The sequence below is a fragment of the Saccopteryx bilineata genome, chromosome X (assembly GCF_036850765.1).
Source record: "Saccopteryx bilineata isolate mSacBil1 chromosome X, mSacBil1_pri_phased_curated, whole genome shotgun sequence".
Classification (NCBI taxonomy): domain Eukaryota; kingdom Metazoa; phylum Chordata; class Mammalia; order Chiroptera; family Emballonuridae; genus Saccopteryx; species Saccopteryx bilineata.
Window position 1 is genome coordinate 132231895 of NC_089502.1, and position 21790 is coordinate 132253684.

Genomic DNA, 21790 nt, shown 5'->3' on the forward strand with positions numbered 1-21790 from the left:
TTCTGATCATAAAGCCTTGAAACTAGAATTCAACTGCAAAAAAGAGGGGGAAAAACCCACAAAAATGTGGAAACTAAACAACATACTTCTAAAAAATGAATGGGTCAAAGAAGAAATAAGTGCAGAAATCAAAAGATATATACAGACTAATGAAAATGAAAATACGACATATCAGAATCTCTGGGATGCAGCAAAAGCAGTAATAAGAGGAAAGTTCATATCACTTCAGGCCTATATGAACAAACAAGAGAGAGCCGAAGTAAACCACTTAACTTCACACCTTAAGGAACTAGAAAAAGAAGAACAAAGACAACCCAAAACCAGCCGAAGAAAGGAGATAATAAAAATCAGAGCAGAAATAAATGAAATAGAGAACAGAAAAACTATAGAAAAAATCAATAAAACAAGGAGCTGGTTCTTTGAAAAGATCAACAAAATTGACAAACCCTTGGCAAGACTCACCAAGGAAAAAAGACACAGGACTCAAATAAATAAAATCCAAAATGAAAGAGGAGAGATCACCACAGACATCATAGAAATACAAAGAATTATTGTAGAATACTATGAAAAATTATATGCCACCAAATACAACAATCTAGAAGAAATGGATAAATTCCTAGAACAATACAACCTTCCTAGACTGAGTCATGAAGAAGCAGAAAGCCTAAACAGACCAATCAGCAGGGAGGAAATAGAAAAAACTATTAAAAATCTCCCCAAAAATAAAAGTCCAGGCCCAGACGGTTATACTAGTGAATTCTATCAAACATTCAAAGAAGACTTGGTTCCTATTCTACTCAAAGTCTTCCAAAAAATTGAAGAAGAAGCAATACTTCCAAACACATTTTATGAGGCCAACATAACCCTCATACCAAAACCTGGCAAGGATGGCACAAAGAAAGAAAACTATAGACCAATATCTCTAATGAATACAGATGCTAAAATACTAAACAAAATACTGGCAAACCGAATACAACAACATATTAAAAAAATAATACATCATGATCAAGTGGGATTCATCCCAGAATCTCAAGGATGGTTCAACATACGCAAAACGGTTAACGTAATACACCATATCAACAAAACAAAGAACAAAAACCACATGATCTTATCAATAGATGCAGAAAAGGCTTTTGATAAAATACAACACAATTTTATGTTTAAGACTCTCAACAAAATGGGTATAGAAGGAAAATACCTCAACATGATAAAGGCCATATATGATAAACCATCAGCCAACATCCTATTAAACGGCATAAAACTGAGGACTTTCTACCTTAAATCAGGAACAAGACAGGGTTGTCCACTCTCTCCACTCTTATTCAACGTGGTGCTAGAAGTTCTGGCCAGAGCAATCAGACAAGACAAAGAAATAAAAGGCATCCATATCGGAAAAGAAGAAGTAAAGCTATCACTTTTTGCTGATGATATGATCCTATACATTGAAAACCCGAAGGACTCCACAAAAAGATTATTAGAAACAATAAACCAATACAGTAAGGTCGCAGGATACAAAGTTAACATACAAAAGTCCATAGCCTTTCTATATGCCAACAATGAAATATTAGAAAACGAACTCAAAAAAATAATCCCCTTCACGACTGCAACAAAAAAAATAAAATACCTAGGAATAAACATAACAAAGAACATAAAGGACCTATATAATGAAAATTACAAAGCATTGTTAAGGGAAATCGAAAAAGATACAATGAGATGGAAAAATATTCCTTGTTCTTGGATAGGAAGAATAAATATAATCAAAATGGCCATATTACCCAAAGCAATATACAAATTTAATGCAATTCCCATTAAAATCCCTATGAGATTTTTTAAAGAAATGGAACAAAAAATCATCAGATTTATATGGAACTATAAAAAACCCCGAATAGCCAAAACAATCCTAAGGAAAAAGAATGAAGCTGGGGGCATTACAATACCTGACTTTAAACTATATTATAGGGCCACGATAATCAAAACAGCATGGTATTGGCAAAAAAATAGACACTCAGACCAATGGAACAGAATAGAAAGCCCAGAAATAAAACCACATATATATGGTCAAATAATCTTTGATAAAGGGGCCAACAACACACAATGGAGAAAAGAAAGCCTCTTCAACAAATGGTGTTGGGAAAACTGGAAAGCCACATGCAAAAGAATGAAACTCGACTACAGCCTGTCCCCGTGTACTAAAATTAATTCAAAATGGATCAAAGACCTAAATATAAGACCTGAAACAATAAAGTACATAGAAGAAGACATAGGTACTAAAATCATGGACCTGGGTTTTAAAGAACATTTTATGAACTTGACTCCAATGGCAAGAGAAGTGAAGGCAAAGATAAATGAATGGGACTACATCAGAATTAAAAGTTTTTGCTCAGCAAGAGAAACTGATATCAAAATAAACAGACAGCCAACTATATGGGAACTGATATTTTCAAACGACAGCTCAGATAAGGGCCTAATATCCAAAATTTACAAAGAACTCATAAAACTCAACAACAAACAAACAAACAATCCAATAAAAAAATGGGAAGAGGACATGAACAGACACTTCTCCCAGGAAGAGATACAAATGGCCAACAGATATATGAAAAGATGCTCAGCTTCATTAGTTATTAGAGAAATGCAAATCAAAACTACAATGAGATACCACCTCACTCCTGTTAGATTAGCTATTATCAACAAGACGGGTACTAGCAAATGTTGGAGAGGCTGTGGAGAAAAAGGAACCCTCATTCACTGTTGGTGGGACTGTAAAGTAGTACAACCATTATGGAGGAAAGTATGGTGGTTCCTCAAAAAACTGCAAATAGAACTACCTTATGACCCAGCAATCCCTCTACTGGGTATATACCCCAAAACCTCAGAAACATTGATACGTGAAGACACATGTAGCCCCATGTTCATTGCAGCACTGTTCACAGTGGCCAAGACATGGAAACAACCAAAAAGCCCTTCAATAGAAGACTGGATAAAGAAGATGTGGCACATATACACTATGGAATACTACTCAGCCATAAGAAATGATGACATCAGATCATTTACAGCAAAATGGTGGGATCTTGATAACATTATAAGGAGTGAAATAAGCAAATCAGAAAAAAACAAGAACTACATGATTCCATACATTGGTGGAACATAAAAATGAGACTAAGAGACATGGACAAGAGTGTGGTGGTTACCAAGGGTGGGGGGGAGGGAGGACATGGGAGGGAGGGAGGGAGAGAGTTAGGGGGAGGGGGAGGGGCACAGAGAACTAGATAGAGGGTGACGGAGGACAATCTGACTTTGGGCGAGGGGTTTGCAACATAATTTGATGACAAAATAACCTAGACATGTTTTCTTTGAATATATGTACCCTGATTTATTAATGTCATCCCATTACCATTAATAAAAATTTATTAAAAAAAAAACAAAAACAAAAAAACTAATATTAAAATATGTGTTAAAATATATTCAATGTCACATAGAGTAAACGTATACTAAAAATTCATATTTATTTAAATGTATATAACACATTTACTACACTACCACTGCAAATCAAAAGGTATCTATATTTTTTCCACTTGACAAAATTTTCTGGAAAGTTATGCTTCTAAAATTAAAATTGTCGTGCATGCACTATTATAGCCCCAATAATATTTATAAAATATTAGTGCTTTCTAGCCCCGATGCAAGAAGTACTTAATAAAGAGTTTAATATTGATAAAAATAAAATAAAATACTTACCAATTATATCTATACAATATATATATGTATATTTATTAAATCAACGAGCTTGTACAACAGTTTTGACTGACACTTATTTCAAATTAACACCAACTGAATAATGTGAAACACTACAGAAGTTGCGATGGGCCAATTAGGTGAGAATAACTGCGTTGTTTAGCGAGTTTTTAAAACGTCCGGGGTTCCCCGCGGCAGATGGCACGCTCCGCGGTGAACCCAGGACGAAGTTTACTTGACGACGCCAATCACCCAGTTGATATTTTGGTCTCGTCAAACAAAATTATACTTAATAATTATTTACCGCAATTATTTAAGAATTGCATTTTTTGTTAAATTTGGCACCGATATCTAGCATTGCATTTAAATGGCCCAGGGCGAAAGAGTTAAAGTCGTGTTGAGTCCATTTTCAAATTGCCCCCCTTAACTATCGAATTGCCCCCCTGTGGGGCGTGGGCCCCACGTTGGGAAACACCAGTTTAGACAGTATCTCACTGTCAGCAATGTGACGCCACCTGCTGAAGTGCTCCGTCACATGGGGTTTGCATAGGTTGACAGATTATGGCAACAGCTACATTACAACTATTTAAAATCATAATTATTATCAAGTTATAACTGCTGAACTTATAGTCAAACTGTAATATCGAGGCCTTCACGGGCACTAACAGAAGGAAACCTGCTTGGCAATGGTGTTCTGTAACTGCTATTTAGCAGCTTGGCTTATATTTCACTATTGCTCTCAGCTGCAAAATCATGAGTGCACGTACAACTTTTTGTCTCCAAATCTTTCTTTTTTTTTTTTTTTTTAGTGAGAGAGACAGAGAGAGGGACAGACAGAGACAGACAGGAAGGGAGAGAGATGAGAAGCGTTAATTCTTTATTGTGGCACCTTAGTTATTCATTGATTGCTTTCTCATATGTGCCTTGACGGGGGGGGGTATTAAACAGAGTGAGTGACCCCTTGCTCAAGCCAGCAATCTTGGGCCCAAGCCAGCGACCTTGGATTCAAGCTAGCAACCTTGGGCCTCAATCCAGTGACTATGGAGTCATGTCTATGATTCCGCGCTCAAGCCGGCTACCCCATGCTCAAGCCAGCGACCTCGGGGTTTTGAACTGGGTCCTTTGCATCCCAGGCCAACACTCTATCCACTGCGCCACTGCCTGGTCAGGCTCCAAATCTTCTTTTTTTTTTTCTTGTATTTTTCTGAAGCTGGAAACGGGGAGAGACAGTCAGACAGACTCCCGCATGCGCTCGACCGGGATCCACCCGGCACGCCCACCAGGGGGCGATGCTCTGCCCACCAGGGGGTGATGCTCTGCCCCTCTGGGGCATTGCTCTGTTGCGACCAGAGCCACTCTAGCGCCTGGGGCAGTGGCCAAGGAGCCATCCCCAGCGCCTGGGCCATCTTTGCTCCAATGGAGCCTCGGCTGTGGGAGGGGAAGAGAGAGACAGAGAGGAAGGAGAGGGGGAGGGGTGGAGAAGCAGATGGGCACTTCTCCTGTGTGCCCTGGCCAGGAATCGAACCCGGGACTTCTGCACACCAGGCCGACGCTCTACCACTGAGCCAACCGGCCAGGGCCTCAGGCTCCAAATCTTTTAATTAATTAATTTATTTTTTTATTTTCAAGAGGGGAAAGAGAGAGAGCAAGAGAGCATGCTCCAGAGAGAAACATCAATGTGTTGTTCCACTTATTTATGCACTCACTGGTCGATTCTTGTATGTGTTCTGACCGGGGATTGAACCCACAGCCATGGTGTATTGGGATGACAGTCTAACCAGCTGAGCTGCCGGGCCAGGCCTTTAAATCTTGAAAATAGAATAATTGCCAACCTGACTATAAAAAAGTACATCTGCCATATGGAAGCATTTCCAGCTATTCTGTGTTAACTGAGTAATTAGGACATTAGGTTCCAGTGGCACATAATGGGAACTTTGAAACACACTTGAATACAGAGCATGCCTTGTTTGTGCGCTTTTAAATGTTGAGAAATTACTTCTTTGTGCTTATTGATGTTTTTTCAGGGAATGCTTTGTTATTTGGTTCAAACTGTCACACGATAGATGGTCTCTTTGGTACATATAATCCATGCAATTATAGCGTGAGCTTCTCCTGTCAGTGGTGGTTAAAAATCCATATGCCTTACTTCATTTTTAGCCTCTGATATTTTTTATTCAATTTAAGTCATCCTTTTATTTCAAAACTTGAATTTGAATGGGTTCCATTAACAGATGTTTTAAGGTGACAGTCAAGTCAATAGTGCTGCCAACTTTAAGCTGAACACAGTCTTCTGCCCTCAAGCTGGATAGGAAATCTAATTTCAGGCCTGTTGCAATGCAGGGGTTCAGCTGATTTGTAAACAGCCCTTGTAATATCATAGCACAGTTGACACGCCATGGTTCCCAGGCAGGGGGAAGTATGTTATTTAGCTATCTAACTGGTCACCCTAATTGGAGTTCTACCTGGGATGCAGCTCACAGCCACACACAGTAATTAAAGCTATAGAATCATCAAGGGTAGAGCCATCCCATTTTAGTCTCATTATAGACAAACTTGGTCCTGTCTTCATTCATTATAGTGAAGCCAAATGACTTTCATCTACTTTACTGAACACTATATCCTTTTCTTCCTTTCAGTTGGAATATACAAGTGAATATTAAAGCCTAAAAATAATTACAAGTGACTCTGCCAGTGAATTTACCACAGAGCCATTCTTGACCTGTGGCATGCATCTGTCATTCCCAGACCGCGTGGCCACCGAGGTCTCTCAGCCCTGTGCCCCGTTGCTGAGTCTTGTCCTGGCAGGGATTGCTGGGTTATTCGCGTTTAGCCATTTTTTCTCCAGAGTGGCTAGAATGGTCTTAAGTATAGAGAAGAATTGTGTTAAATATTCAGCTGGTTTAAGTGAATTTACTATACAATCTTTAAGATGAATCTGAAGTTTTGGAGTCATTCATGGCTTATTTTTTCTTTCATAGCATATACTTTATTTGCTATTATTGAAGGCTTGTGAATTATTTAAGTAAAAAGGGAACATTTATTTTCTGTGAGATGGATCTTACCAAGCTGCTGCTGCTTTCACTTATATATGATTGCTGATTCTATTAAATTGGGAAGGTGGGTAAGAGGAGTGGCAGCTTAAAGGTTTGAGAGGTTAGATTCCTGGGTGTTGCATGATTTGTCGCACCCTGGGGTCTAACACTTTGCTGAATGAGAGTGTGATCATTAGTAACTTCCAATGTCCATGAATATTAATAATAGTTGGATATCAGTTTAAATGACAGTGAATGATACACTTTAACTTATCAACATGCCCATTTTAAAGTAAATTGTCCTCTTTTAGGAGAGACAAAGCAGTCATCAGAACCAGACACAGATATGACACAGATGTTGGAACTATCAAACTATAACACATATACAGTCATACCTCATTGTGGACTTCACTTCATTGTGCTTCACAGATGGTGATTTTTTTTTCCTACAAATTGAAGGTCAGACCCTCCACCAGCAAAAAGATGGCAACTTGCTTTATTGCAGTGGCCTGGAAGTGAACCTGCAGTATCTCCGAGGTCTGCCTGTGTTACCTTGTTCTGGCCACTCAGTGTCCTCTATGTACCTGGTGCCGTTTTAGGAATGGACCTCATAAGGTCTGTGCTCTTAGAGGGTGTACATTCTAACAGAGGAGGGAGAGCATAACTGAAGACAATCAGAGAGGTAATTATAGATAGTGATGTATGCAACAAAGACATATTGGATGGAAAAAAAGATAGGGTGACTGGTGGAGTATAAGGGCTGTTTTAGGTGGAGTCATCAGAGAAAGGGACATGACATTGTAGCTCATACCTGAATGATGACAAGGCTCCTGCCATTACTAAGAACCATCTAAGCAGAGAACAGCAAGTGCAAAGGCTCTGAGGCACAAACAAGCTTGGATTTCCCTCAGTAAAATTTTGTTCTTTAGGAGGTAACAGTGCTATGGGAATGATGAGCACAAGCCTTTTGGCTGTGTCACTGTCGAGGCTAACCTAGGGAGGAAGTGGGTGGGCTCTCTCTTGCTCACATTCTTCTTTCTTTAAACACATATAAGAATTACTCCTGCCTCCCCCCAGTGTGGGGGCCAAGGAGAGTCTATTATACAATTTTGTAACCACTTCATGACCTGGCACAATGAAAAGGAACGTAAATTTGCTGTTATGAGTCGAAGCTTCATTATTTACCCAATAAAACTGTTTAACTTACTCCTCTTCATAATTGTAGAGAACTCACATGAACTCAGCCAGTCCTCATTCCCCATCCCCGCCCCCGACAGTGATTATTCCTGTTACACATGATGCTCAGAGATGTTACCTGGCTTGGTGGAGAGTGCCAACTCATTAAAAGTCAGCCTTGGGCCCTGGCTGGTTGGCTCAGTGGTAGAGCATCAGCCTGGCATGCAGGAGTCCCGGGTTCAATTCCTGGCCAGGGCACACAGGAGAAGTGCCCATCTGTTTCTCCACCCCTCCCCCTCTCCTTCCTCTCTGTCTCTCTCTTCCCCTCCCACAGCCAAGGCTCCATTGGAGCAAAGTTGGCTCGGGCGCTGAGGATGGCTCCATGGCCTCTGCCTCAGGCGCTAGAATGGCTCTGGTTGCAACAGAGCAACGGCCCAGATGGGCAGAGCATCACCCCCTGGTGGGCATGCCAGGTGGATCCCAGTCGGGTGCATGCGGGAGTCTGTCTGACTGCCTCCCCATTTCCAGTTTCTGTTAAAGCATTGGCTAGTGAAACTGCCAAGGGAAATGGATTTTATAAATACATGTTGAACAATGTATCATTAGTTCATTTGTTATGAGTACTTAAAAACAGATGAGAATGGGTAGTTTGAATAGTTTCAGTTTCCCAATTCCCTCTGCTGTCCTACTACTACATACGTTATTATATACAATAATATTAACTGAGAAAGCTATATTGTCTGGACTTGTCTACCGAGAACATTCTGGATATCAGCATTTGTGATTTTAATATCTGTAACATAATTGGTACCAGTCTACTGTTTTTGCAGACCGTGTTTTTAAACCTGCTCAAGTGTTTTTCATATTTTTCTATAATAACACTTACTCTTTGAGAATAAATAAACCATAACAAATAAACCATATTAAGTACAGAATTGGAGAGGGAGAACTTTGAATTTTACATTGGATGAAGAGGGGAATTATATTCATTGTTTTTGGGTGTTTGTTTTTTTTTCTTTTTGGCATTAGACCAGCGGTTCTCAACCTGTGGGTCGCGACCCTGGCGGGGGTTGAACGACCAAAACACAGGGGTCGCCTAAAGCCATCGGAAAATACATATTTATTATACAATACATTTTTAAATAAAATACATATTTCCGATGGCTTTAGGCGACCCCTGTGTTTTAGTCGTTCGACCCCCGCCGGGGTCGCGACCCACAGGTTGAGAACCACTGCATTAGACGAAAGCAAAAAATCTTCCCACGGGCACCTCTCTTGACACACCAAAGGTTGCTGGTGTTCGGTATTGAAACATTTATTGAAGGAAATGCAATCTTGGTGGAGTGTTCTCTAACCCTGTGGTAATAACTGAGCATCTAGTGTGTGTATTGTTCTATTATCTGTACTGTTTGGGGTACTACATGCTGGGTCAGAAAAACAGCAGACGTTTTATCCAGGACTTCCCATGGCCCAGAGGCGTTAAGTAACTTGCCCAAGGGAACACAGTTAGTCAATGCCAGAGCTGGATTTGAGCCTGTGGGTGGTTTTGCTTCAGAGTCTGTGCTCTCTCACTCCTAATTGTACTCTTCTACAGGATTATCTGGGAGGCCTTGGCTGCCTTAAAACAACAGCAAGACAAACTGTAATTAGCATGAGGGATGCCCCAATCTGTCAGGTTCTGAGAACCTGCTGCTGGGAATCTTGGCTGAGCTGGGTGTGAGGCTACTGCAAGGCTTTATTTCAATATGCAGCCATGTTCCATTGGAACCACAACTTCCTGTGAATGCCTTATAATGTTATTCGACAAAAGGAAATAAGCATATGAAATTTTAAAAAGTTTCTTGAAGTATATTGATTTTTAGGAATGGATGCAATTAGTAGTTCTATTAAGTCCCAAGAATTATTTATCCTGGCATACTTGGGTTGCACATAAAGCTCTTTAATAAGAAAAAAATGTTGCAGGTTCTGCTGCTTTGATGATGTAGGAGTAGTTTGAAACATGCGCAGGAAAGCAAGTGTCAGTGCTGCCAGCAGAAATGGAAAAATATATTGCTTTAATTGAAAAAGCAGGCTGTGTCTAGTCTTTAACTCCCTTTACGTTTCATCTGACTACTCATAGTTTCTGGGAGGGTGGGGAGAGGAGGGAGCAGGGTTTGGCCTGTGGTTTATCAGTAAGATCCAGAGAAAGTTTGGAATGTGGATTCTGATCGTGACCTCCCACTGCTCCTTCTCCCACTTGTGATGGGAAAACAAACAAAACACAACCCTGGGGATTCTGAAGCCAGATGGTGACAAGGTCCTGTGCCCTGCGGTGCCGTAGGCTCCCTGGGGATTAGGTTAAAGTGCAGACTGGGATTAGGGGTCTGGGCTGCGGGCAGGTGGCTGTGGGGAGGCTGAGGTTCTGCAGTTTGAAGAAGCTTCCAGGTGAGGCTACTTTTCGTAGCGAGAGTAGCTGTGAGCCCTTTAGACTCAGCCCTCTATTTTAGCACTATGTTGATCACCAGAGTCACGTGGGCGAGTTTGAAGGAGGACGATTCCCAAAGGGATTTGATTAGAGTCACTGGGGCTAAGGCGAGGCAGGCAATTTTTAAAAATAATTTATTGGCCTGACCAGGCAGTGGCGCAGTGGATAGAGTGTCAGACTGGGAAGCAGAAGACCCAGGTTCAAGACCCCGAGGTCGCCAGCTTGAGTGTAGGCTCATCTGGCTTGAGCAAAAAGCTCACCAGCTTGGACCCAAGGTCGCTGGCTCGAGCAAGGGGTTACTCGGTCTGCTGAAGGCCCACGGTCAAGGCACATATGGGAAAGCAATCAATGAACAACTAAGGTGTCACAATGAAAAACTGATGATCGCCTGACCTGTGGTGGTGCAGTGGATAAAGCGTCGACCTGGAAATGCTGAGGTCGCCGGTTCAAAACCCTGGGCTTGCCTGGTCAAGGCACATATGGGAGTTGATGCTTCCAGCTCCTCTCCCCCCCCCCTCTCTGTCTCTCCCTCTCCTCTCTAAAATGAATAAATAAAAAAAAATAATTTATTGGCCCTGGCCGGTTGGCTCAGCGGTAGAGCGTCGGCCTGGCGTGTGGGGGACCCGGGTTCGATTCCCGGCCAGGGCACATGGGAGAGGCGCCCATTTGCTTCTCCACCCCCCCTTCCTCTCTGTCTCTCTCTTCCCCTCCTGCAGCCAAGGTTCCATTGGAGCAAAGATGGCCCGGGCGCTGGGGATGGCTCCTTGGCCTCTGCCCCAGGCACTAGAGTGGCTCTGGTCACGGCAGAGCGATGCCCCGGAGGGGCAGAGCATCGCCCCTAGTGGGCGTGCCGGGTGGATCCCGGTCAGGCGCATGCGAGAGTCTGTCTGACTGTCTCTCCCCATTTCCAGCTTCAGAAAAATACAAAAAAAAATTAAAAATAATTTATTATTAATTTTAATGGGGTGACATTGACTAATTAGGGTACATAGATACAGAGAATGCATCTCCAGGTTATTTTGACATTTGATTATGTTATATACCCATCACCCAAAGTCAAATTGTCTTCCGTCACCTTCTATCTGGTTTTCTTTGTGGTCCTCCTCTCCCTCCCCCCACATAGGTGGGACACAAAAACGAGACTCAGGGACATGGACAAGACTGTGGAGGCAGGCAATTTTTTGTGGGAGGAAGCTATACTAAAGTCACTTGATAATAAATTTGCCAGCTTTGTTTTCTGCGTGGGAAGGAGGATAATGACAGCTTTGAAAGCTTCACTGTAGGAATTAGATTGAGATATTTAAAAGCAAATTTACTGGCACTCTAAGAGCTTCCTGTTTGACCCAAACTACATGACAAATCTTAGCCACCCACCTTGGCAGGGGAGTGACCGTTCTTTATGATTGCATCCAGACCAGCTTAAATCAGAGAGCTAGGAGAAAAAGAGAGTACATAATGGTTAGTTTGCTGACTTGTTTCACATTAGATAATGTCTGTGAAGGCTCCCAGAGTGTGTCCAGGGAAGCTGGGGCCCAAATATGGAAAAGAGAAATCATGATTATGAGGTAGGAGTTGAAATTACCATTGTGCACATTTAAAGTGTTATTTCAGCTCTTTCCTATGCTCCTGGCGTTGGGGTTTCTTTCTGGTGGTGTTCAGAGAGCCCAAACAAGCTCGGAAGATGGCTGGCTGATGTTTTCTCTGCAATGAAGCAAAACTCAATGGCGCTCCTTTCCCACTATGACCCCTTCCCTCCTCCCTCCCTCCCTCCCTCCTTCTCTCCTTCTCTCCTTTCCTTCCTTCCTTCCTTCCTTCCTTCCTTCCTTCCTTCCTTCCTTCCTTCCTTCCTTCCTTCCTTCCTTCCTTCCTTCCTCTCTCCCTCCCTCTCCTTCCCTCCCTCCCTTTCTCCCTCCCTCTCTCCCTCCCTCCTTTCCTCCCTTCCTCCCTTCCCTCCCTTCTTCCCTCCCTCCCTTCCTCCCTTCCTTCTTTTGTTTTTTTGATAAGTGAGACTATCTAGCAACTGGCTTTTATACATTTCCTAAGTCTTACTAGTAATCTTTTCCCCTGAGGACATGCAGGAAGATAAGACACTGAGTGGACACAAATCTTCTCAGCTTTCCTTCATCTATTGTGTCCTGTTTTTAATGTCTAGCATTTTTTTCAAAATCAAGTATTTCCCCTTCTTGTGGCATTCGTGACTTTCCGTACCCTAGCTCCTTACCTTGTCTAAGGGTTAAAAAATTAGGGAAACCCCATAATCAGAAGAAAAAAGAAGGTTGGATTTTCCCTCTCTTCTGGTTTTTGAAGCTTATACAGTGAGGGAGAACTGTGCGTTGTCGCCATTACCTTCTGCATCAGGGAAGGTTTGAGTAGACAAGCAGAAGTGTTCAGTGGGGTCCGGGGTAAGGGAATTTTTTACAGGGTCCCATTTACATGTTGTGGGGGCCTGTATCCCTTGCTGAGCCCAAAGTCTCTGTGGAAAAGTGGGTGTGGGTGAGAGACAGGACACAGGGAGCCTGCCTCTGGTTCTCCCGGCCCCCCAACTCAATGACAAAAGTGACCTGCAGAAGAAGCTGGTGTCTTTCCTGAAAAAGAGAAAGAACAGACCAGTTCCATGAGGTCCAGAATGCTGCCCCAGGCCCTGGGAGAGACAGCTTAGCAGCCCATTGTGGTGCATGGCCCATATGCTAAGGGGGCTCCTGGGGGGGAAGCTAAGAACCTGCCACAGGATAGGAAGGAATAGATCAGGTAGAGGATGGTGCCAGTGACCCAGGATGGGGAGTAGGAGGAGCAGAGGCCCGGAGGGGAAATGGTCTGATGGGTATGTGAAAGTAAGCTTTGCCAGTGAGTAAAATGGGAAGTAGGGGAAGTAAGCCCTGGGGTTTACAGGGACCTTGTGTGCCTTTGAAAGGAACTTGAACTCTAGAGGTGATCGGGAAGCACTGGAGGAAGGGTTTTAAGCCTTGTGTGCTAACGTCAGATGGGAATGGAGGACATGTTCCTTCAACTAGAGACTTTTCCTCAATGATCATCTCTGCTCCTTTGCAGCTTTTTAAAGACAGCTTTATTGAGATCTAATTTGCATATCCTAAAACTCACCCATTTGAATTGTCCCACTCAATGGTTTTCAGTACATTTACAAGTTGTGTAACCATCACCACAGTCTAATTTTTAACATGTCCATCACTGCAACAGCAGCCTTATGCCCATTTGCAGTCTCTTCCCATTTCCACACCCATCCCTCAGCAACCACTCATCTTTGTAATTTTTCCTTTCTCTTTAACATTAAGGGAAATGTTTTCTGAGTGTATTATTTACTTGAACGAGTATCTTTGCCAAATTACAAACTCTTGCTCTTGGCCCTCCAGCTCCTACTCAGCTCATCCCTGTCAGAGATGTTTCAGATTGCGTGGAACAGACACCTGGCCGGATTGCTTTAAACAGGGTTGTTAGTTATCACACCTAATGGGGAGGCTACAGATAGGGTGGACTCTAAGGGACATCAGAGACCTGTGTTCTTGCCATTTCTCCTCCATGGTGTCTTTCTGGCAGTAGCTTCACCCAAGGGCTGGTGTCACTGTGGTTGTCAGGTGGTTGTAGAATGGAATCCATTAGCAGTGAGGGGAGCCCTCTGATTCCTTGTTCACAGCTGGTTTGTAGACGGAGTCCTTTTCTGCAGTCTGTCTGATTGGGCGAGCTTAGTTCCTGCTGCCCACTCTGAACCGGTGATTGGTTTAGAGTTAATTCTGCTACCTCTCTGGAGCTGAGAATGGGCTCTGTGGTGAATGGGTAGGCACCAGGAACTAACAATGGGTTCTGCTGGGTAGGCTTGCAAGTAATAAAATAGCACGTGAATGTTTTTGAAGCTGACCCTGGCTTTACGTCACTGTGAAAAATGTCATCAGTTCAGAGCTCCCCAATTCAGGAATCTGTTGTAATTTGGTCAGAGAGTGTGCTGAAGTTGACCTTTACAAGTTTTAATAGTGTAGGCATTAGAGGGTATGTGGAAGATGAATGATTTATGTCACATTAGAGAAACCTGTTTGCTTTACGCTAGAAATGTATAAATATATAACTAGTAGTAAATAATATAAAATCATTCTTATCTAATTATTAGGTTAGCCCTTTGGAATCAGTCCTTGGGAGAAAATAAAAAAAACAAAACCCTGTCTTGAATGTATCAGTAGTTGAGTTACTATATAAACTTGAAATTAACAGAAATTGACTTTCTTTCAAGTATAATTCATGCTTCATGAGGCCAAATAGACATTCTGCCAGTTATTTGGACTTTATTAAATTCTGCTTTATATATATTAAAAAATAAATAAATCAAGGTATGTCCGTGCTTTGCAAAGTAATTTATTTGTTTGTGAGCTGTATTTTCAAGTCTCTTGGAGTAAGGTTTGTCTTCGTGTCAGTAATGAGCGTTTACTGGTGCAGCTCTTAATGGTGAGAACGGATGTTGAAGAAAGCAAACACCATATGCCCTTTGTTTCCCGTGCATGTCCCCTCCTGGAGGTTGGGTGGAGTGTTTCAGCTGTCTCGAATAATCTCCATTTTGCTGTTGCTGCAGACTTGCGGTTCTCCAGCTCTCTTCTCTCCCATGTTAGTTACAACTTCCTAATTAGAGTTAGGTGTCTCTTCTTCCTTTTTCTCCTCCTGGGTCATAAAAGTTTCACACTGTCAAGTGTGAAAGAGTGGATTAATCTTGAAAAATGAGTTTCACTTCAGTTGTGACAGAACTAAGTGCAGAGAATTAAAAAACAAACCCACCCACTGTGAATGTGTAGTGGGAGGGGCAAGGCGGGCTGGGTACAGGACAGGATGCTTAGAATAATTCAGCTGCCAAGTGAATCAGAGGGACGTGGAGTTCTCAGCAAGCACGGACGGCACTCCTGCCCGGAGTTCAGACACAGTCAGCCCCAAATCACTATTTCATACCCCAAAGAATGGAGCTTTCTGCAGCCAAAGCCCCGAGTGCTGTAGATGCATCTGAGATTGTAAGTAGGCCATTCATCTGTTCGGATTGTTATAATGTCTGCATCTTTTGTAGCCTGTTGCCTGATTATATGGTAGGCCCGGAGCGGGGCGTGATGGGGAATTTGGCCCTGACCTAGTCCTTCCCAGATTGTGAGCAATACCAATTTCTACTTGGACTCGGGTCTCAGTTTTCTTGTTTGTGGTGGAAGGGAACTTCTTTCCCCAAGCTTTCCCCTGTGACAGAAGGGGGTTTTGGCTGAGTCCCTTTTGTAGTGGCATCTATATAAAAAGATTTTGAACAGCCCTGCCATCTGGTATGACGGTTCTTTCCTTGTCCTGACCACTATTGAGGAGTTTTTTCCAGGGGACACTAAACATAGCTTCAGTCACCCTCGCACGCCGTACTCTGCAGGTGGCCCTTTGATCAGTGAGGTGTCCGGACCAAGGGCTGGGAGCAGGTAACCTTGCTGAGGCAATTGGCGCATTCAGGAGTCTGGGATGAAGCCAGGTGTGGAATTAGCTTTCCCGGTGGGAGAAGGAATGAAAGGGGAGGAGATGAGAATGAGATGGAAGGTGGGACAGAAACTCAAATCAGGCCCGCTCAGAGTACTGTTCTGTTGCTAGATTCTAGGTGGGGGTTGAGACTGTAGTCCTCTCTCAGCTGACTTGGGCCGCTAACAGAAATCTCTCTTAGTCGTACATATCTTCACCTGAAAAAGCATAATCAGTGCATGTGTGGGATTGCTGCACTGTTCGAAGTAATGAGTGTATAAGCACCCGGCACTGGGTAAGCTGTAGCTGAGTGAAGTGTTTTGGGCTTCCTTTCCCTCTCTCCTTCCTTCATGGGCTAGTACATCATCAAAGCAAGCTGTGTGCCGGCCTCTGGGGAATGGCCCCCATGTCACCGGCCCTGGCTTGTTTTAGGACAGCCTTTTGGCCACCAAGATCTCTTGGTTGGTGGCATAGGTTTGATTTTGAAGTTGGACAGTTGGCCCTGCTGCAATCCACAGCCCCACTTGTTCGAGTCAAACACCTTTTAGTCATGGCCAGGCGACCCCCTAACAAGGAGGTCCCAGGGAGAAGGTATGAGTAGCTTATACTCATGTCTCAATGATACATTTGCTTTAAAGATTGTGGGGACTGGGGACTCAATTCATGAGGCCGTGTTATAAGTCCTAGAGAGAGAATGATAATTTGGAAGAGCCATTTCCAGTTCAGCTTCGAGTTTCCAAGTTATGAATATGTAAAGAAAAGTTTAATCTGGAAGAATACTGCTCAGCAGCTTTCTGATTTCTGATTCAGAAGTAGGCATAGGGCACTGTCGTGATGACTTTCCATCCGGTTGTTTCAGTTAGCCCGTTCGTGGATTGAGTCACCTGCCATTGATCAATTTTACAATTGCCTTTCCACCACTGTGTGTGTGTGTCTGTTTCAGGGACTTTCTAGAGCCTGCCTTGTTCATTAGCTTTACTATGTGCTTTATATTTGCTAACTGTGAGTTAATTGCTAATAATAGTGTTTCCTTGTCAGTCACACGTTCTCCCACTCCTTACCCCCATTGTATTCCTTGTATTTCATCTCATATTTAGGCTAAAATGGTTTGCCTAGAGTTAGCAAGTCTCTTCATTAACACTACCCATGAATTCTAACACTAATTTTTATCACTGATTTTGGAGACATCATATCATCTGTACATTTTGTTTTGTGCAGTGATTTAATTAAGAGTACCTTTTTTGGTAACCAACATCAGGATCATGTATTATAATATATCAACTTCAGTAGCTATATTTTTAATAAAATTGTTAATTGATTGTTTTAACATGGATTCAACTGTCGCACTCAATATAACACCCTCCACCACCACCAACATGCCCCCCATTACACTCCCTTTGCTCCCCTCCCCATACCGCCTTCCTCCTACCTCCCCCTCCTTCCCTCTGGGATTTGCTGCGTTATTTATTGTCTGTATCTCTGTGTTATGTATATATAATTTGGCTAATCACTTCACCTTCTCTGATCCTGTCTCCTCGTCGTCCTTCTGACAGCGTCAGTAGCTCTCTATTAAAGCCCACTTTTTCTCCCATGGTCTACTGCACCGTGTATGGTCAGGGACTTGCCTGCCTCTCCAGCCTCATCAAGGTCACCTCCCACTTGGCCACCGCCTTTCAACACACCAGTGCCCTGGCTTCCCCAGCTCCTGTCCCTGGGTCCAGGCACCTGCAGTGGCCACTTCAGAGAACACCCTTTTTTTGGCTCTTGTTCTGCTTTTAGGTGTTACTGGGAGAAGCTCTCCTGGGTCCTCTTATTCTAAAGGAACTTCCTCCATCTTAAGTTTCCTTTCTCCCTTCTTGTCACATCGCCATATCTGTTTCTTGCAGAGCACTGATATCACTGTCTGTAAGTTCTTTGTTCCCTCATTGATTTATTTGGCACTAGCTGCCTCTCCCACTGGAATTTCAGCCCCAGTTCAGGCAGAGGCCTTGACTATCTTATTCCACTGTATCCCCAGTTCTAGGCACATAGTAGATGCTCAGCAAATATTTGTTGAATGAATAGAGGCTTTGGATGATGAATATTGTGGATGACTTTTAAATAGTTTGTGACTGCAGACTGATAAGGACAGTTCCATCTTTTTTGTGCTATTCCCTCCTGGGCCCATGTGCCTTTGCCATTGCCCTGGCACTATGCGAACACTCCATACCACAGGGCCCTGTTTCCCTCTCCTGGCAATCCTGTAGCTGGTATGCAGAGGAATCCTCTAGCTGTTTTAAGTATCATTTTCTTAAAATGAAAACCACCTGTCTTCAAAGTAATTTGCTTAAAACAAATGCTCATTTCTTGCTGAGGCCTTCTTCCTCTCCTGCCTTTCCCCACCTCCTGCCAAGAATAATGGGAAAACCCTCTTATCTTGGAAAGTGGTTTTCCCTCTGGTCAGAATCCAAAGCCAGATGATTTATCACCCTGTGTGCTGGGCATGAGCTTTTCCCTGCCCTGCTGCTCTCAAATGTTAGCAGTTTGTTCTTCAGAGGCCCAAAGACATCACATGATGGCGGTTCAGCCTTTGCACTCCCTCTCTTTGTATATTTCCTTTAAACATCCTTCCTTCAGTTAGAAAAGCTGGCCCAGGGTACCACGGATATGGCAGCAGGGCTGGGGACAGTGTCTGAGGACTGCTCTGGGGTGGGCTGTTTGCCAGCTCGCTGATACCAGCACTGGGCAGTAAATAATATGCCCCCATTGTGGAGATGGTAAAATGTAGGCTCATAGAGGTTAAGAAGGTTGTCACCAGTCAGGATCAGAACCCTGGTCCCTCTGGCTTCCAGATCTGTGTATTATTTGTTGTTGTACTCGGTATTTCTCAGGATTACTTTGACCATGTCCTACATTAAAAAAAAAAAAAAGAATGCCTTGGCCGAGTAGCTCAGTTGGTTAGAGTACCATCCCAATATGCCCAGGTGGTAGGTTCTATCTCCAGTCAGGGCACATACAAGAATCAACCAATGCGTGCACAAATAAGCGAACAAGAAATTGACGTTTGTCTGTCTGTCTGTCTCTCCCCCTTTCCTTCTCTCTAAAGTAATTAAAAAAAAACCCCCAAACTTGGCAACTTTCACTGTACGTATATGTTCACATGCATGTAACTGCAAAAAGTTTCTGGAAATAGTAGGTGCCTTCACTGTGTGCAATGTATTCTGATATTCTCTATTTCATTTCAAAAATGCTGGGCAGCATAGAGCAGGATTCCCTTCTTTTTTAAGGCCGAATAATATTCCATTGTATGTATATGTCACAATTTCTTGATTCTTGTTTCCATCCATGGATGTTTAGGATGTTGCCATATCTTGTTTGCCAGGGGCTAGGCTGGGGGAAGTGGGGAATTGCTGTTCAATGGGTATATAAGGTTTAAGTATGCAAGACGATTATGCTCTAGAGAGCAGTGTTGCTGCACAACATTGTGTCTGGAGTTAACAACACTATTATGCTCTTAAAACTTTGTCAAGGGGGGCCTGACCTGTGGTGGTGCAGTGGGATAAAGCGTCGACCTGGAACACTGAGGTTGCCGGTTCGAAACCCTGGGCTTGCCTGGTCAAGGCACATATGGGAGTTGATGCTTCCTGCTCCTCCCCCTTCTCTCTCTCTCCCCTCTCTCTAAAAATCAATTAAAAAATCAAAAAAAAAAAAAAAAAGAGAAAACTTTGTCAAGGGGGTACATCTTAAGTGTTCTTACCACAATAACAAAAAATGCTGGTGAGGACCTTTTAAATTGATTGTGTGACCCACTAATTGGCAAGAACCCATAGTTTAAGAACGGTTTGAAAAACACTAGTGTAGGTGGTATGTAAAATATGCTTACTTCTTCACGTATAAGTTTACATGGTGTAAGCCACTTTAAAAAATGTTTATAGAAGTATAATATACATATATAAATATATATAAGAGTACGGCTTATTGAATTCAAAACACACACCAGATCAAAACACGCCATTGATTTAAACTTCTTTGGGTCGGGACAGGCATGGAGTACAACAGAAACTGATGTGCCCTTGATGTGTTCTGAATTATGCACATACGGCTTACTCAGTAGAATTGCTCTTCGTAGAGGTCCGTATCTTGCATTTCCAGTGATGGGGCCTGACTGGTATTTTAGCTCTAACAACCACTGAAAGAATGGAATGAGGCTTCCCGAAGGGCCATCAGAAATGGGCACAAAAGAAGGCTAATCGAGAAGGTGTCTGGTGAGTGTGACTCAGGAGGAGGAGAAAAGCCCTGCAGTTGGGTATGGAGACATTTGGGTGTGAGGATTTATGGTGATAGTAATTGAGACCAATGTTACTGAAATGGGGGATTTGTAGGAGGAAAGGGAACTTGTGATTAGAGTACTAAACTCCTAGAAGTCAACGAAGTTTTGTGTAAAATAAGGAATATCTACCTACCTCTTATGGTGAGTACTGACTTTTAGAGGAAATCGTTTTCACATACTGCATCAAAGTGCTTATTTCTTGGCAAAAGACTTAAATGCATCTAAATACAAAAGCAAGCTAGAGGAACTTGGCTTTCATAATGCCTGGGTTCTGTAAGGCTGTGTACTGTGGCGCACTGCACACAGTTCATTGTGATGGGGATGTGCATGGAAATGAAAGAGAATGATTATTTCAGCATGCTTTTACCCATTACGTACTCTTACAAGTTTTAATAATACCTTTCGTGAGACTCATTGTTAACTTTTAGTCAGACTGCAATGACTTTCTTGAATCAGGGACTTTGGGATAATAATAAATCCTTTTGTCATTGTTGATTAGATAAGCTCTTATTCATTGTTGTTGTTTTTGTGTGTGTGTGTGTGTGTGTGTGTGTGTGTGAAGGAGACTTTGAGCTCTTGCACATTTGGTGTACGTTTCCTGGTGTTGTTGAACTACGTTGCTCTCTGCAGGTTTGTGTTTAATTCTGTACATGACGTGGCTGTGTAGACTGTAAGAGACACATTGTGGAATAAGAGGAGACACCCACTGGGGACAGGGTACGTGTATTTGACTTACCATTTCTTTCTTGGCGCCTGGCATCATGCCAGGGTGCTAGGTACTTGCTGAAGGAATGGAAGGAGAAAGGAAAAACCTCAGGTCCCTGTTTGCCAACAAACAAGTCTGATGTCTGCCGGTTGTCCTGGCATTGACATCGAGAGCATCCCCATTCACTATGAAATGTCCTGTTCAGATGATAAATTATTTCACTCTGAAATGTTCTGGCTTGGTCAGACATATGAGGACAAAGGCACAGAGAAGTCATTTCACTTTGCATGATCACCTGCTCGTAAGAGGTAGCACTGGAATTCTTTCTTAGGAGTCTGAATTTTCTTTTCTTTTCTATCTATCTATCTATCTATCTATCTATCTATCTATCTATCTATCTATCATCTGTCTATCTAGTTAGTGAAGGTAGGGAGGTAGAGAGACAAACTCCCACATGTGCCCCTACCAGGATCCACCCAGCAAGCCCCCTATGAGGCAATGCTCTGCCCATCTGGGGCCACTGCTCCGTTGCTCAGCAACCAAGCTATTTTTATCACCTGAGGCAAAGCCTTGGAGCCATTCTCAGTGCTCTGGGCCAACTTTGCTCAAACCATTTGAACTATGGCTGTGGGAGGGGGAGGGAAGAGAGAGAGAGAGAAAGCAGGGTGAGGGATGGAGAAGCAGATGGTTGCTTCTCCTGTGTGCCCTGACCAGGAATTGAACCTGGAATTTCCACACTCTGGGCCTATGCTCTACCACTGAGCCAACAAGCCAGGGTCAGGAGTCTGAATTCAGATCTTATCATTTGACTGCTAAATTCTGCTGTCTTATAGTTTTATGCCAAGGAACATGTAATATAAAAACAACACTCTTTATATTTTCTGTATCAGTATTTAGTA

The 21790-nt window shown here is 42.9% G+C and overlaps 1 protein-coding gene across 8 annotated transcripts in view; it reads left to right on the plus strand.

Annotated features, from left to right (window-relative positions):
* The window catches only part of SH3KBP1 (SH3 domain containing kinase binding protein 1), a 467100-nt gene that overhangs the window by 189538 nt on the left and 255772 nt on the right, over positions 1–21790 (plus strand). The window contains exon 1 of one of the 8 annotated variants that reach the window (XM_066248847.1): positions 15264–15404. The exons of the other annotated variants lie outside the window; for them this stretch is intronic. Coding sequence (XP_066104944.1) covers positions 15354–15404 — 51 coding nt within the window. The 5' untranslated portion in view covers positions 15264–15353. Of the gene's footprint in view, positions 1–15263; positions 15405–21790 lie in introns of those variants that run through there. 8 annotated transcript variants of the gene reach the window in all.